The 16,363-nt window shown below is 36.0% G+C and overlaps 1 protein-coding gene across 1 annotated transcript; it reads left to right on the forward strand.

Annotated features, from left to right (window-relative positions):
- The first annotated feature begins 2,514 nt into the window (after nucleotides 1-2,514).
- LOC115221315 (heterogeneous nuclear ribonucleoprotein A1, A2/B1 homolog) lies at nucleotides 2,515-15,013 on the forward strand. The gene is made up of 2 exons (XM_029791476.2): nucleotides 2,515-2,822; nucleotides 11,570-15,013. Exons 1-2 carry the CDS (start codon nucleotides 2,619-2,621, stop codon nucleotides 12,362-12,364), a joined length of 999 nt encoding a protein of 332 aa, XP_029647336.1. The 5' UTR covers nucleotides 2,515-2,618; the 3' UTR covers nucleotides 12,365-15,013.
- Nucleotides 15,014-16,363: the final 1,350 nt, after the last annotated feature.

The following is a 16,363-nucleotide window of genomic DNA, read 5'->3' on the forward strand; positions in this document are numbered from 1 at the left end:
TATAAGGATTTTGTATCTCTCTCCCCTGTCCAGACTTTGTTACCACTAATTTTTATAAAGGTGCACTTGTAAAAATTTAATGAAATTTTAAAGAAAGAAACAACCCCCATTTTCCAGACAAAAGTGTTTTGTGGAATATTAGGTCACTGTAATTCATTCATCGGAAAAAGAAAAATATTTTCCAATAATTTTAGCCCCCCCCCCCACTTTTCCCAAAGAAAAATAAGTGGTTTGCAGCACATTAGACATCCATAATGCATGCCCTTTAAAAGGTATTTATATACAATTTCATTAATTGTATATCCATTTTCCTGAAAGTTATGAGGGAAAAACTTAGATCTTGAGAATCTTGTGAATTTTCTGAAGTCCTCTCCCCACTCCGTTGCTTTCGTTTTCAACGTGGGTGTGAAGTAGAAAGATATCCGTTTTCCTCAAAGTTACGAAGGAAAAACGTCGGATCTTGTGAATTTTCCGAAATCTTCTCCCCACAAATTTATTCATAATTATAATCTATACCGTTTGAAAGGTATTTATATAAAATTTTATCGAAAAAGGAACATTTTCCTAAAAGTTATGCTGGGAAAAACATCGGATCTTGTGAATTTTCCGAAGGCCTCTCCCCATCCCCCTTTGCTTTCCGGGCATTTTTGTTTTCATATTCATTTCCTACACCTTTTTTTTTCTTTTACACCCGTTGCATTATTTTTTTTCGATTTCGTTTCCGGGTAATAATGTCAACATTAACCTTTGTTTTAATTGTTCTTCCATAGACATGTTTTATAGCCGTATGCATTCACAAATACATGCATGCGTGGATACTTCAGTGTTTATCTGCCCATGATTTCGTATCAGAATAAGCGTTTCACTGTTCCTATCTCTTCCTCTCATCAAATTTGAAATCGGTTAGCGTTCCCTTTATTTTTCCCGTCTCTCTGGTCGTTGCCATTTCCTCCTCCTATATCTCCCATTCTCTCCGGCTGTTGCCACTTCCTCCGACTATACCTGCCATTCCTTCTCTCTCTCTATATCCCCCAGTTTGTATATATATTTTGTACACCTTTTGACATTTCTTTGCGATGAATACTTTTGTCCCGAAATTAATAGACTTTTCTTCGTCCTCGCGACATAAAATGTATTTCACTCTGTGAATTATTTCTTTTAAAAAGACTGAGTCAAAAGTGAAAAATAAAACATGTATAAAAGAAAGGGAGTACACGGCAGAACACGAGTGAACGATATTGAGTGTGGAAGAGGAGAAAGTAATAAAGGGAATTTTTTTGTTTTTTAAATTTCATGCAAAATACTATCTCCAATTACAAAGAAATCGATAGCTCGAAACATTTGGTAAATACCGAAGAGCTAAAAAAAGCGCGGACGTTTATTTTCAAACACGAAATCTTAAAAATTCGTAATTCTTTACATTGGCAGCATTGCCTCATATAATAATGGCGAGTGGAATTTTTTTTACACAGATCCATGTGTTCTTGCAAAATTTTTACTATTATTCTAGTCTCGCTTTGAGTGGATAGTTTATTTGAAAAATAGGTAATTTACGGGGATTTTGTAGACTGATTCGTTCTAAGTACATTAAAAACTCTTGGGAAAAAATACATTTCACCTTCGAAAAGAGACGTGTGAAATAGAAATTTACATTGGTTAAGGAGGAGGAGGAAAGTGCGACCAATGTCTCCCATAAGAATTCCATTCAAATTTAGGATATACAGGAGTATTAAATTGATTCCTGTTCTTGACTGAAATTTTATTTTATCAACTCAGGTGGAAAGTTGACCTGGGTAGAATCTGAATTTAGGAAGTAAAGATCCAAGGCCGTAACCGAATACCGTAAGATTTTGTCCAACGATTTAACAATTCTGTCAATCCAGGTCCTCTGTGGTAATCATTTCTATCAAATTCTCATTTATTTCGACCATAACAGATTATAATACATTAAGCTGTATAAACAGAGAAAACAGAAATTAAAACATTTATAGTTGTGGGTAGGTGGAAAATGCCAGAAATTGGCATTGGTTCTTACAGCTGAAACATCGGCAGATTAATAATTTAATAAATAAATCAAATAGAAAACATTTCATGCCGTGAAGAAGAAATAGTCTACCGTTTCGAGCAGAACTCTTGCACGGAGAAAGACGAAATGTTAATTGGTGTTAAAGGAGAGTGGAGACGAGAACTACGTAAGATCTAAAATCGGAATAGCGAGCAAATAAGGAAAGAAATTTAATAAAACCTAGACAGGAGAATGAGCGAAGAATGGATGAGTAGAACTCAGAGTTGGAGTGAGGAAAAGGAAGAGGTTATGAGTATGAGTAGCGTTTGTGCAAGAAGGGTATAACATAAAATCTAGAGAAGGAATACAAATAAGGTGGAGGTAAAAAAAGAAATCTTGAGTAAGAATAAGGGTGTGTGAGGAGTAGATAAAGTTAAATTGAGGCGTAGAAGTAGTGTGAGTGTGAGGAGAAGGCGAATTGAAATGTATAGTAGGAATAGAGAGGAAGTGAAGGGGAGGTGAAGAAAGGGAGTGAAGTATAGAAAAGTGGGAGGCTGTATGCAGTGATATTTTTGTTGTTTGTCGTGAGAGAAAATATCGCGTCGTCGCCATCATGTCACGGGGAAGGTTCCGGGAGAATGATACGGAGAAGTTCTGTAAGCTATTTATTGGCGGCCTTCATTATGTTACGGATGAAGAAAGCCTCAAGAAATATTTCAGCCAGTGGGGTGAAGTAATCGACTGTATCGTCATGAGAGACCCTAATTCTAAGAAATCTCGCGGCTTCGGATTTATCACCTATAAGACGGCCGAACAGGTAAGAATGAAAACCGGATGGTTAAGTTGTACTTTTAAATGTTGAAATTTAATGCTTGTAATTAAACGCATAAACTATCAGAATACTCTACAATAGATTTATTTATGATTGTTTGTATTTTACATAATATTCCCTATAAGATGTAAGAATCGTCCATTTCTCTGTATGTGTGTGTATATATATAATATATATATATATGTGTGTGTCTTCATGCCTATAGTTTTTCACAGTTCAAATGCAAGATAACTCATCTTCCGGTCTCATCCCTCCATCAATTATTTTCTGCCTGAGACATGTCTAGCTAAAACCATAATTATTGTAATATTTCTTCTGTCAGTGGTCCACCATCGACGATGGAGGTAAATATATGTAATGTGTGTAATTGCTTTTTACAGATGTTCGTTAATCTCAGCTATTTTACCATGTCTTTATCTAGGCTGGAATTCACTCCATTTAAAATACGCACACACAGACATAAATCTCAGCTATCCGTGTACGTATGTGTGTGGGTGGTTAATGTCATGTTTGTTGATGAATTCTGATTTGAGAACTTTATCCTATACTCCATCCAGTCTTAAACATGCACATGTTAGTAATATAATTTTTTGGCTCACCGATTTAAATATACATTCCTCACTTTGGCAATTCATAAGTGTGGAAATGAGATTGTGTAGACGTGCAATGTCTTTCTCAAGGGCATTAGTAACTGACAGTAAATCGGGTAAATTGTTAAACAACGACGAAACTGGTCAGTTCGATCCCCGTTTTAAATTGTTGCAAAGATCCTCGTGGTCCTAATTTCACTGCTAGATTTAAATGCATTGTACACACGTGTGTATGTGTGTGTGGTATGTAAACCGCATCCCTCTTCTTCCCTTCCCAATTCATGTCGACTTCAAACCAGCCATGATTGAACATCAAAAGCCATGTGGTGTGTTCAGTTGAAAATAATTTAAGCATAGGTTAAAAAATATACATACTTGTGTGTGTGTGTGTATATATATATATAGCACACGTATACCACTACTTTTTATCTATGAACTCACTGAACCCATTCACAATTAGTAAGCTTCATACTACGTCTCTTAGTGTCTCTTCCGCCCAGACACCACCAGCCATAAATCACCTGAGCCATGTGCCATTCTTTATATAAAATTTGTATTGTGATGTCTTTTGTATTCAGTTTTAAGTTAAAATAATGAACCTCGAAACGAGCTTCTGATACAATAGACATTCAAAAAGAACATTTAAACGATGCTTTGAGTTAAAATTAGATAGATTTACGTTATAACAAAGAATTATCTAGACTAGACATGATGAGAATACATATTTTTAGTTAACGCTTTCTCCATGTTCTTAAATTTTAGAGATATCTAAGAACAGGATAACGCAAAATTTATATTCACTAGGATAGTCTTGTTATATTGTAAATTTTATTCAATACAGCATTTGTGTTCATTGAGTATTTAAGTTTAGACATTAATTCACCGTAAACTACTATGAGTTTCCCCGTTTCAATATATTTTTAATTCGGTTTTAGTCATGTGTGTATGATGAATTCTTTGTAAATTTCTATGTCAGCTTACATACACCAAATAAATATCAATGTTTTGTGACTATTCATAGCAATTGAAATCATGATTTTACGTTATCGTTTTAAGTGTGGAAAGGGTAATCCGACGCTCAAATGTCCATATTGTTGATCTATGTAGCATGGAGATTTAGGAATCATCATCTAAAGATTTTGTACTGGCATATAGTTGTGATACCCGTTTTTAACACTTTTGGAAGTTAGAGCGGATTAGGTTTATTCGGGATCGATTTAATATTTCATTGTTCCAGGGATAAAGTAAATTACGAGTCAAGTAATAGATGTTTGGAAATCTGTATCTTTGTATACTATAGTAGAATCTCCACTTGTTTAGAAAGGGCACTGGTGATAGAGCGGGAAACAAAATGCCATACATTTCGTTGTATTTCTCTATTTTCTTATTTCGAATCCCGCCAAAATCAGGACTGTACCTCCTATGCTCTGATTGTCAAATACTGATGTCGGTATAACCGACAATAGCTGTCTTCCATAAATGCTCGATTTTGTACTGTCTTGTTAGAAATCGATATGAATGAAAATATAATCCTGCAACATTTGTACAAAATTTAATATGCCTTCTAAAATATTTTCATCGATGTCTCCCCATGTCTCACTTCCTCCACCCTCTTGAGTGTGCACAAAAACTACTCAAACTGAAAATAGTTACGTAGTCTGTTTATTGGGAAGCTGAAATTTCAAATGTTCGATTCTCACCTTCGGACGTGTATGTATGTACACACACACACACATATACACGTACACGAGGAAGTGATGGGGAGATAGTTGTCTGTCTGTATGTTATATACACACACGCGCACAACATTCATATTCACTTTTTTTACAGCTTGAGAAAAGCATTTTCATTCAATAAAATATGCGAATAATTAACTTGGATATATTTAGAACCAAAGAATTTTTAGTCTTGACAGGGTTATTTAGGCGCAAATTTCTCTGCGGACATCTCACAACAGAAGCAACCTTAGGTAACGGAAGGAAACCAATTTCTTTGGACAAACCGCTAAAAATTCAAGACTTATAAAAGAGTTTATTGGTTATAGTCTACCAGCTATTCTAACTATTCTCTCACATTAATCATCTCCATATTGGCAATGTGAAACCACCACGTGACCTGACATATTAATTGTCTCTCTTGAATCACCTGCTTCTTTCTCCTTCCTCCTACCATTTTCTACACCTTTATTGTTCTTACTTTCTCCCCCTCCAATCAAATTATTATCTCCCACCTTGAATCTTGCTACTCCAATCATATTCTTTACTGTCACCACATCCACTCACTGTACTCAATTTCGTCTTCCTCTTAACAAAAGCCATCATCACTAGAAGAACCAGCTTCCATATGGTGATGAATTGGTCTTAATGATCTGATTTCATCTAATTTAAAATCACTTCCAAGTTTCAGCTTTGATTTTATTCAGTGCAGCCCCATTCGTAATAATTCCAGTGATATTGATCAAGATGTAGCAAATTTTCTGTAAATTCAGCTTGCGATGCGGTTTCAATCCTTCTGTATGCCTAACGACACTTCAGATGCCCACCACCTCTCTTCTATAGTATTTTGACTTCAGTTTTTATTCTTGCAGAAGAGAAAAGTTCTCAAATCCCATGGCTGTTTTTAAAAGTAACAACTGCTGTAATTGTTTATGATTTAATGCGACCGATAACAAGCATGAACATCAAAACATCTTATTTCTCCATGTGGCTCGTTTTGGTTCTTTATTGAAATGGTTTATAATTTTTTTTTTATTGTAGTATAGAGAAGCTACGTTAATTTTCCTTTGTTTAACAATTTTCTCATATCTAATAAACCCCTTTTTTTAGTATTGCTTCTCATCGAAACTCTTCTTGCCCGCATTTTCCCTATAGACACGTTAATTACATCAAGGTCACAAGCTAACGTGAGCGCCTCTTTGGTCGGTTGCTCGATTTACTGGTAGTAGTTTCGCATCTCATCTCATGGGTTTTTGTTTCACATTCGGCTATTTCTCTTTGTTATATTCCCGCTCCACCAGTTTCCTTCGCTTTATGCGCAGCCACATAGCTCCCGCAGTCGCTCGACCTGTTAGAAATAGCTGCAGATCCCCTCAATGCTAAAGATGAAGTCTATACCTTTTTTATATACACTTTTTCAGTTCCACGTTTAATAATTTTGGAGGGAAAGTCCCCAGAATGAAAGAACACCTGAGTGTTAAACATAGTATAAGGGAAGAATTTACCAGTTCTGACCTTTGGAACGAGATATCTAATTTTCGTATGGTATTGTACAAATATATTGAAATCCTGAAGCAAATACTGGCGAGTGTCGGATTGTCTGCAATACTTCTTAGTGTCGTCGTATTTTAATGTGCCCTTGTAAAAGTTAAGGCATGAAAAGTGTTAACTCAATAAAATGTATTTTCTGTATATGTACGCTGTCTCAAAAAGTATTATGTTTAAATTTTTTTTACAAAAGTGGGCACTGTTAAATGTAATGGAAATTACGGATCGAATATATATTGAAATGATTACAATTTTACAGGAAATTTGATTTGCAAAATAAATAAATAAAATAAATTTAGCTCTACGTCTGTTGAGGCATATACGAGAATAAACTATTGCCTGTCCTACATTGCTATCATAATTTTGGGGCTAATGCAGTTTATACAGATGGAACTTAAAATTTCGGTTTTTTTTACCTTGTCCTTGTTTTACTTTCGTTTCACTCGAAACTTGAATGAAGTACGGGACTACTATATCCTTCCTTTGATAGGGGTATATATATGGATGTGGTAGGGAGAATTTATTACCATCGTCGTTTTGTTGGATCCTCCCAAAGTTTATAAGAAATATGGTCTAGCCGTATGTGGTATGATGTTAGAATTACAGTTCTGTTAGCTACTTTTGTGATTGGCCCAAATAACAAGCCACCTGATCTGCTCCATTTTTTTATTATCAATGTTAGAATGGGTAGTAAGGCGGTGAGCTGCTGGCAGAATTGTTAGTACGCCGGGCAAAATACTTGGCTCTCGGGGTCGATGAATTCGCCTTAATCTCTCCACCGAAATTGCTGGCCTTGTGCCAAAATTTGAAGCCAATATTAGAATGGTTAGTGTACGACAGAGTGCCAGCTAAAATACATAGCGGTATTTATGTCTCGCATATGGTTCTAGGCTCAATTCCTAGACGTCGACGGTGTCGTTCATCCTTTAGTCAACACAATACTAGTCATGTATTGGATTGATTTGATCAACTGTACTCTACCCACAAATTTGGAACTATCTGCTAGAAATAATTATTTAACGGCAATTAATAGGTCAGTGATAGACGAAAAATATCTTACGGTATTTTGTTCTCGGTATCCTGAGTTCAGGTCTTGTTTAAATTAAGTTGTCATTCAGTACAATTTATGCACTACGACTATCTTTCTATCGTAAATTTGTTAACAGTAAAGTTATCATTCACGTTGGACTATTCCTGATTATGAAATTAAAAACGAGAGACTTCAACCATCTCGACCCGTCTTACATATGGTAAGATTCCAAATGTTGGTTGAGTTCCTGCAGTTCTTGGTTGTTTTCAGGAAGGTATATGAGGAAACACTACGAGAGGCTAATAAAATCTTCGTTGATTATGCGATGTTGCTGCTAAGCTTGGACTTTTAAAGAAAAGCGTTTCTTGCTGTTGTCACTGTTTTGGTGACAAGATTTTAACCGGGGGCTTTGTATCAACTTTATTCTATCACTTGTGTTATTTATGGTAACTTGAGAGAAGTGATGGTCGTGTCGGGTATATGGTCAATTTAAGCACTTCCCTTTTAAAGTATCAAAAATTTACTTTGGAGGATCGAAGTTTGTCAGTCTAACCCGTTATTGCTTGATTATCATCTCCCACGCTCCACTGCAGTTGGATATCGCCTTATCGGAAAGGAGTTGTGGCACCTTTTTGTAGGTGCAGTGTAGTAGAATAGGTGAAATAGTGAAGCAAAAGATCGAATCTGGAGCATAGGCTTCTTTCGCTGGAAACTTTTTCATAGCTGCCATCTCTGTAACAGTGGCATAAAAAGCATAAATGAGGGTTACTTGAGTATGTGGTGGCAATGTATGGTATTGGTGCAGGGATCAAAATATCCCGTTCGTAATTATAACAGATCTTATCGTTTATCTCCCTTCGCAACAGTTTCTGTGGCCAATGAGTGTTGACCTGCTAGAAATATTAACTGATTTCTCTCATCTTGACATTTTAAGATGGAGACAACATGTTGGTTCTGGATAGTGATTCAAAATTATAACTTTATAAGACACTTGTAAGTCTGTTTGATCAGAAGCTAAAGTTACATCTGAGAAATGTTAAATGTATATTTTGATATACCTATCTACAAGGTTTGGTTGGTTTTCCTATCTCACCAATCAGAATCACCAATGGTTGTGATGAGACAGTCCACTAACCAGAGGCCGGAGACAAATAATATTAGGGTTTTTGCTTTAAATATATTACAGGTTCCATTTGTTTTACTTACTCGCTTTTATTTAACAAGGTCCACTTTTATCGGATTCTTTCAACTTCACACTCACTTCTCATATGGTGAGTACCAATCAGCACTCAAGTTGTAAGTCTAAAATCATTCCTGAAGCAACACAACTAATACCATACTTTTTTTTTTGTACATACTGGACTACATTCAATGTTCATGCAAGTCCTGTCAGAGTGGTTTATACATGTACTGTCATGTTAGTGAGGAGACAATGTACAGATAGGTCATGTCAGTGTGGTAGTAGTCATGACAATTGTATTCTAGATGTTGTATTTCAGACAACATAGTCTACTACCTTTAAGAAGTAGGGTGTAGTTTGTGAAATATTTTGATATGGTCAGTAAAATGAACAACTATGTACTGTGTTCCCTGTTAGCTTAAGCTTTAGTTATCAACGAATTATTTTAAGCCTCTCTCTTTTCTTTAAACAAATATAATAATAGTAAAGTAGACAGTTGATGCTGTGTGGTTTAAATGTTTGCTTTGCAATCATAAGGTTTTGGGATTTAATACAGCTTGTCCAAGTGTCTTCTGTAACTCTAGCCCAGTCAAAGCCTTGTGAATGGATTTTGTTGGCAGAAACTGAGAGAACCCTGTCATATGTTTGTCTCCATTCTAGACATGGGCTAATTCTAAATAAATGTTACTGTTATACATGCAGTGTCCATTTGTTTGCAATTTTCAGTGAAAACACCCAGCCACTGTGCTATCCGTGTTTGAAGGACTAGAGAAAATATTAACTTGTTAGAAAACCTGAGTTAGTAATAGAAAGAGCATCTAGTAATAGGAAATCTACCTTATTGAACTTTGCCTGACCCATTACAAACATGGAAAAGTTTATCAAAGCAATGGTTCAGTCAACCATGATGTTCAACTCTTTTTGATTCCAATCCTTAAGGCCGTTCTGTTTTTATGATAATGTTTTTCTCTCGTTTCAATCACATAATGAGAATGTTATTCAAAACACCCAAAATCACGTTTGTCTTTAAAAAGAATACATTGAACAATACAATCCTAGATATCCAAAATTGCAGGATGATCATAATTGACTTGGGGGTGGGGGTTTAACAAACAATTGTTATAGAGCTATCTGAAACAATTGATTTTTTTTATGAACAAGAGTATTTCAGTTAAAGATCTAATGTATTCTTTTTTAAGGTACTAAGATGGATGTGATCTGAATGAAGTCGAGTGACCATGTAGAGGTTCTCTCATTGACTCTAAAACTGGTTGCGAGGTAGACTAGGAGATGGTCAGGTTTCAAGGTTAGTGTATTGAATCCTGATCTAAGTCTTAAAACTCTGCTTAATCCAGTTTGCTTTACTGTTATAAAACCAAGCTGCTTCTCTACTTAAAATTGAGTAGTTAATTGTAACAAGGAAATCATCCGTATACAATATATACAAGCATAGGAAAATGTCTACAAAATGTAAATAGCAGTGCTATATGGCTGTGACTATAGAGGACATGGAAAAGCTTGAGAAAGAAATAAAGCCAATATGTTCTACTGGATTGGTAATGTCAGTGTGCATGTACAGCAGTGTAAATGGTTTAGAGAAAAAACGGCTATAAGAAAATGCAAGAGAGAAGGCTGTACTGGTATTGTCATGTGATGCGTATGGATGAAGACTGCTGCATAAGGAAATACCAATCTCTAATCGTAGAGAGGACCTGTGGAAGGGGTAGACCCAGGAAGACCAAAGTGGTGAGAAATGATTGCTAGATGCTGAGCCTCACAGAGGAGATAAAGGGACTATAACATCGGGCAATTTGCTCTATGTCAAGCTGAGTAAAATAATGGTCACACATATAGGCATGTCCTCTATGACCATGCCCACCCCCAAATCTGTCAAAGCACCCCTACAACCCATCTTCCCAACATCACTGTTCATCTCACTATCTATGGTCACCCATTGTAGGCCCCTCCACTCCTCCTCATGTGCCTCTACACTCCATACTGTAACATGTCTATCATACCAATCCATTTTCTCTCACCATCACTCACTGGTTATGGCTTCCCTGTCTTGAAACATCTCCCCCCTCACACTAATGGAACATCCCTCTCTATCTTCTTTATTACATATGCTCCCCCAACTGTTCACTGTAGATATGCCTCCAGGACATCTCCAACACCATCTATTTTTCTTTCTCTGACTGTCTCTGTTTAGCTCTTTTTCCACTTCCTAAGACCACTATCTCTGTCCTGCTATTATACACTAACTGCTTATTTCCCTCTCAGTTCAGAGGTCTTTGTCTTAGCAACCCTGCTGGTGCCATGTAAAAAAAGCACCCAGTACACTGTGAAGTGGTTGGTGTTAGGAAGGGCATCTAGTTGTAGAAACCATACCAAAACAATTGGAGCCTGGTGTAGCTCTTTGGCTTGTCAGCTCCTGTTAAATCATCCAACCATTGATGATGCAATAACAGTAATTATTACCATAGGGGTGGAGCATAACTAATTATTAGGGCATTGGATAACATACTTTGTAATATTTAGTTGTAGCCATTTTTGTTAGACCTTGCATAGGTTAACATTTTCCATTTTGTGTTTGAAATTACTATTTTTATTGTATAATCTTAGGCAAAAATTGAATTTACATGTAATTGACTGTTGTTTTTCTTTTGTAGGTTGATGAAGCCCAGAAACATCGACCACACTGCATTGACAGTAAAGAGGTGGAGACAAAACGTGCCATGCCACGCAATGAGGTTGAGTCACAACCGACAGTTAAGAAGCTATTTGTGGGTGGCATCAAGGAAGAAATGACAGAAGAGGACCTACGAGAGCTGTTTGGTCCCTTTGGTGAGGTGAAGACGGTCGATATGGTCATTGATAAGAACACGCAAAAGAAAAAGGGTTTCTGCTTTGTGACGTTTGAAGATTACGACACAGTAGACAAACTGGTATTGACCAAGTTCTTTGAGTCAAAGGGTAAAAAAATTGAAGTGAAGAAAGCTCTGTCCCGTGAGGAAATGAACAAGGTCCGTAGTGGAGGCGGATCTGGTATGGGTATGGGACCTGGAGGAGCAATGGGTTATGGAATGGGAGGTGGGGACTTACCAATGCGTGGTGGCGGTGGTGGTGGCATTCGTGGAGGTCGTGGCGGCATGCCACTTGGTCGTGGACGCATGAACAACTGGGGACCCCAGGGAGGTTTCTGTGACGACGGTTATGGTGGCAGTGACGGTTATGGTGGCGGTGGCGGGTGGAATCAGGGCGGAGGTGGGCAGTTTAGTGGTAACGGTTATGGTGGAGGTTGGGGCAGTGGTGGAGGGGGTGGTGGAAACTTTGGCTCAAACTATGGCAGTGACTACGGAGGTGGGCCAATGAAACGGGGCGGCTACTCCCAGCGAGGTGCAGGTCCCTACGGCAACTTCAGCGGTGGCGGAGGAAACAGTGGTGGTGGTGGCTATAGACGTTGAGTGAGTATCTCTGCATCAGGCTTATCTCTCAAACCCTACTACTACTACTACAAGATGCTACACAGTATAAGGCCAGCATGGCAATCTTCTACAGTAAATCTACTTCTACTATTACTACTATTACGATAAAAATGATTTCAGTACTACTACTACAAGATGCTACAGTAATAAGGCCAGCATGGCAAGTACCACAGTAAAATATCACAATTATTACCATAAATATATGCATATGTGTATGTATGTATATATGTGCGTGTGTGTATGTATGTATATATATACACACATACATACACACACAATACAGTAATGCTGCTATTATTTCCCAACTGAATGAAAGAAGACATTCTAGATACAGATATAAGGTAGTCAGCCCATTATCATTGACTTTCCTACACCCCAAATAAGTGGCATTATATACAACTTCGCTGCTAGCATACTTACTATAATCTTAAATTTTATGCCATCTCTCCATCTATACTTCTACATCTCACACACACATATATATATGTATGTATATATGCTGTAATACTACTATATTTTGTGTCTTAATTTTTATCTACTCTATGAAGAAACTACGGAACAATTTACGTAAGGACTCTAAGGCAGCTGGATGTTATAAAAAACTACAAACCTTTTCACTAATACAACTGAACATCTTTTGAGAATTCCTTTAAGACTTTCATTGACTTCAAAAGAAAAGGAGGAATATATTGTTGTATGTATATGTACATACATACATTCATTTAAAAAAAAAAAATCTATATCTTATAACAGTAAGAAACGAAAATGGAAAATAGAAATCAGGAAAGAAGAGAGGTAGAGAGAAGAAGAAAAGACAAGTTCTTTAGCATCTTTTAAGAAATAAGGATTTAAAATGAGAAACGAGATACATTGCAACAACACCTCTCTACATCAGTCTATGTATATTGTATATCTATATTATATATATATATTTATATATATATATAGAACTCTATAAAATTTAAGTGGGAAGAGAAACTTTTGTATGTAGGTGGAGAGATAAAGTTACACACTTAAAAAAAAAACCTGTCAGACATATTTCCAACATAAACTGTATTTAATTCTAAATCTACTTCATTTAACTCCTTTATTTAGGTAAGGACACATCTGTTATTAATATCATTAATATTATAATTATTATCATCATCATTGTTTGACACAATGTCAAATGGAGGACATGCTGGAGTTGTTTCTCCTCAGTTTGCACTCGTCAGTAAGCGTTATGTCCTTAAACAAAGACAGTCAACTTAACTCGTTTAAGGCATCATGCCAAATTAAGAAATCATAAAAATTATTATTTCTTAAAGTAATTATGCCCTCATAAAAAAATTCTATTATTTATTATGACTACTACTATTACAATTATTATTACTATCCTAATAGTACATTTTGTTTCTTTCCATAATTCATGAAATATCTACTAGTAAGTTCTGAATTTCCATTGTATATTTTTACTTTCTTTTATCCTCTCTAGTTTTCCATCATCAGTGAATAAAAAGTATTTGTTTGAAACCTTAAGTAGTTCTAAGTTACTCAGTATTGTTTGTTGATGTTTTACCCCCAACTTCATCTCTATGCCACACCCTTTTCCTCTTTCTACAGAATACCCAGATAAATAGCAAGTGGTTGAATGATAGAGCATTTCTTTGCTTGTGTGTACAAGACACAGGATTTGAATCTATTGTAGCTATGGAAGATATTTATCTGCATGCATGTGTGTATCTAGACTGGGCAAATGTAATTATGTTTTTGTATGGGATAGTTCTGGTGGATAGATGTAGAGGTGTTTGTGTGTGACCTGGATGGATGTACTGGGATGTGTGTGAGTGGATTTGTTCAGGGCAGGTATGTGTGTGATATATGTATACTTGTGAGTGTAATTTAAAATATTTAAAAAAAAGTAGCTGGATGTCAGTAAAGGCTTTACTAAGCTGACTTTGTAGACAAGAAGTCTAACATGATATCTCAATTGTTTGTCATGGTGGATATGTATCATTGCTGCCTTCTGATTGCCCAAGTGTGTGAAAGTGGTGTAAGCTGCTTTCTTAGTACTCTCTTAAGGGCTTTACTATTAAAATAGCCGTCAACCAATAGATGCGAGTAAAATGGCTCCGGCTAATGAGTGTTTCAAGTTCATGACATTAAGTAGATGAATGCTAATATTGCTTTTGGACAAGGCAACAATCTGCTGCAGATGACCTATCAATTTTATTACTGAAACGTTTTATGCAAGGATGCAATGAAGGGCTGCTGTGAGTTTGATCTTCAAACCTGAACTGCTCAAGGAATTATTACATTATTTATAAAGGATGGAGGATTAATTTTTATTATTAATTTTAAACTATAACTTTCAGTTGTTAGTTGGCCTATGGTCAATGGGTTTTTTTGTTGGCTGAGGCTTTAATGAATATTGTGTCTGTTTTCTGTACCACAAGTCTTTATATTTAAGGTTACCTGAGGTAAACCTTTGTTAGTGTGATAGCACAGACTTCCCTTCTTTTCCATGCTACTTCCAGCTAAGCTACATACATACATACATACATACATACATACATACACACACATATGCACAACCTGTCTGTACTGTATAGTTATACTTGTTGTTTATATAAATATTTTATATATAAATGTGTGTGTTTTTATTTCACTACCATTTTCATTTTTCTAGTGCCATTGCAGAGATTGCCAGTATAGAATCAGGCAAGTGTGTTCACTCCTTCTTGGAGCTGCTTTTATAAACTTTCTCTTACATGCACCATCTTCCATATCACAGTTTTCTACTTCAGATTTTCTTTCTTTCTCCCCACAATTTTGCATCACTCAATCTCTCTGAGTTTCTCTATCAATATAAATGATAAAAAATAGCCTTTTCAAATTGCTTTCCATTTCCTCTTTCTCTCTTGACGTAAGCTATCGTCTTCCAGTTGTGATTGAAGTTAAGATACTATAACACCAAAGCTCAATCCAAATCATATGCTTTAGAAAGTCAACTGCATAGTTATCCCCCTTAGTTGTAACATAACTTCACTATCTGATGGCAAAATCAGAATGTAAGGAAGAAAATGATTTTCTGTTGTAAAGTATAAATTCCACATCCTATTAACTATGATATCATTAGTATCTTGCTCATTTTGAAGCCAACCAGCCATTTATAGCGTACTAAAACAAGTCTAGACAGTTTAGTTGCAATGAATAATTAGTAGTTTGCTATTCCAAAAGTAAGTTCTAACATCAGGGCCAAATTGATGTATGATGAGATATTTACAAATGTAAATCTTTTTTAATCATGTTTACCTGAGAATCCCTATCTTTCCTAGAAATATGATTATATTTCAGTCAGGAGTCTTAGTAACTTGGTAGTGTGATGCCTGTACGAGAAATGTATATGGTGTGAGAATGAAATTTATGTTATTTAACTTTTAAATGCTGCATAACTTTTGGTTCAAAATTATTGAAAATAATTTTAACTTACTCTTAACCTTCTGGCATTCAGATAATTTTGTCATGCAATGCTTATTTATTCACATTTTGTATTAATCATGTATTATCTAAAAGATTTTGATGATGTGGTTATTTATTTTTAGAATAACATTGTAGGATGAGGCTAGATCTGGTCAGTTTGAACATAAAAACAGGTAGAATATTGGGGCCAGATATGGTCAGTTTAAATGCTAAAGGGTTGAAAGGTTTGCTTCTGAATTAAATGGTTTCAAGTTCAGTCCCATTGTGATATCTTGGACCAGTGTCTTCTATAATCCCAGGATGATCAGTGTTCTGTGAGTGGATTTGGTAGATAACTGTTGGAAGCCTGATGTTAACATTCCATGTGTTCATTTAAGCAAAATGGGTCCTGCACTTTTGAAAACCTGTGAAATGGTAATGGTACCTTGCTAAACAGGTAAGGGTTGACAGAGAAAAGCCATCTGGCTGTAATATATGGTTAAAATTTTATCTCCATACTGGTATTGGACACTGGAT

The sequence above is a fragment of the Octopus sinensis genome, linkage group LG18 (genome assembly GCF_006345805.1).
Source record: "Octopus sinensis linkage group LG18, ASM634580v1, whole genome shotgun sequence".
In the NCBI taxonomy this organism is placed as follows: Eukaryota; Metazoa; Mollusca; class Cephalopoda; order Octopoda; family Octopodidae; genus Octopus; species Octopus sinensis.

Coding starts and splice junctions, on each gene's coding strand:
- LOC115221315 (XM_029791476.2), top strand. CDS start 2,619: ATGTCACGGGGAAGGTTCCGGGAGAATGATACGGAGAAGTTCTGTAAG. Junction 2,823..11,569: donor CCTATAAGACGGCCGAACAG/GTAAGAATGAAA, acceptor TTTCTTTTGTAG/GTTGATGAAGCCCAGAAACA.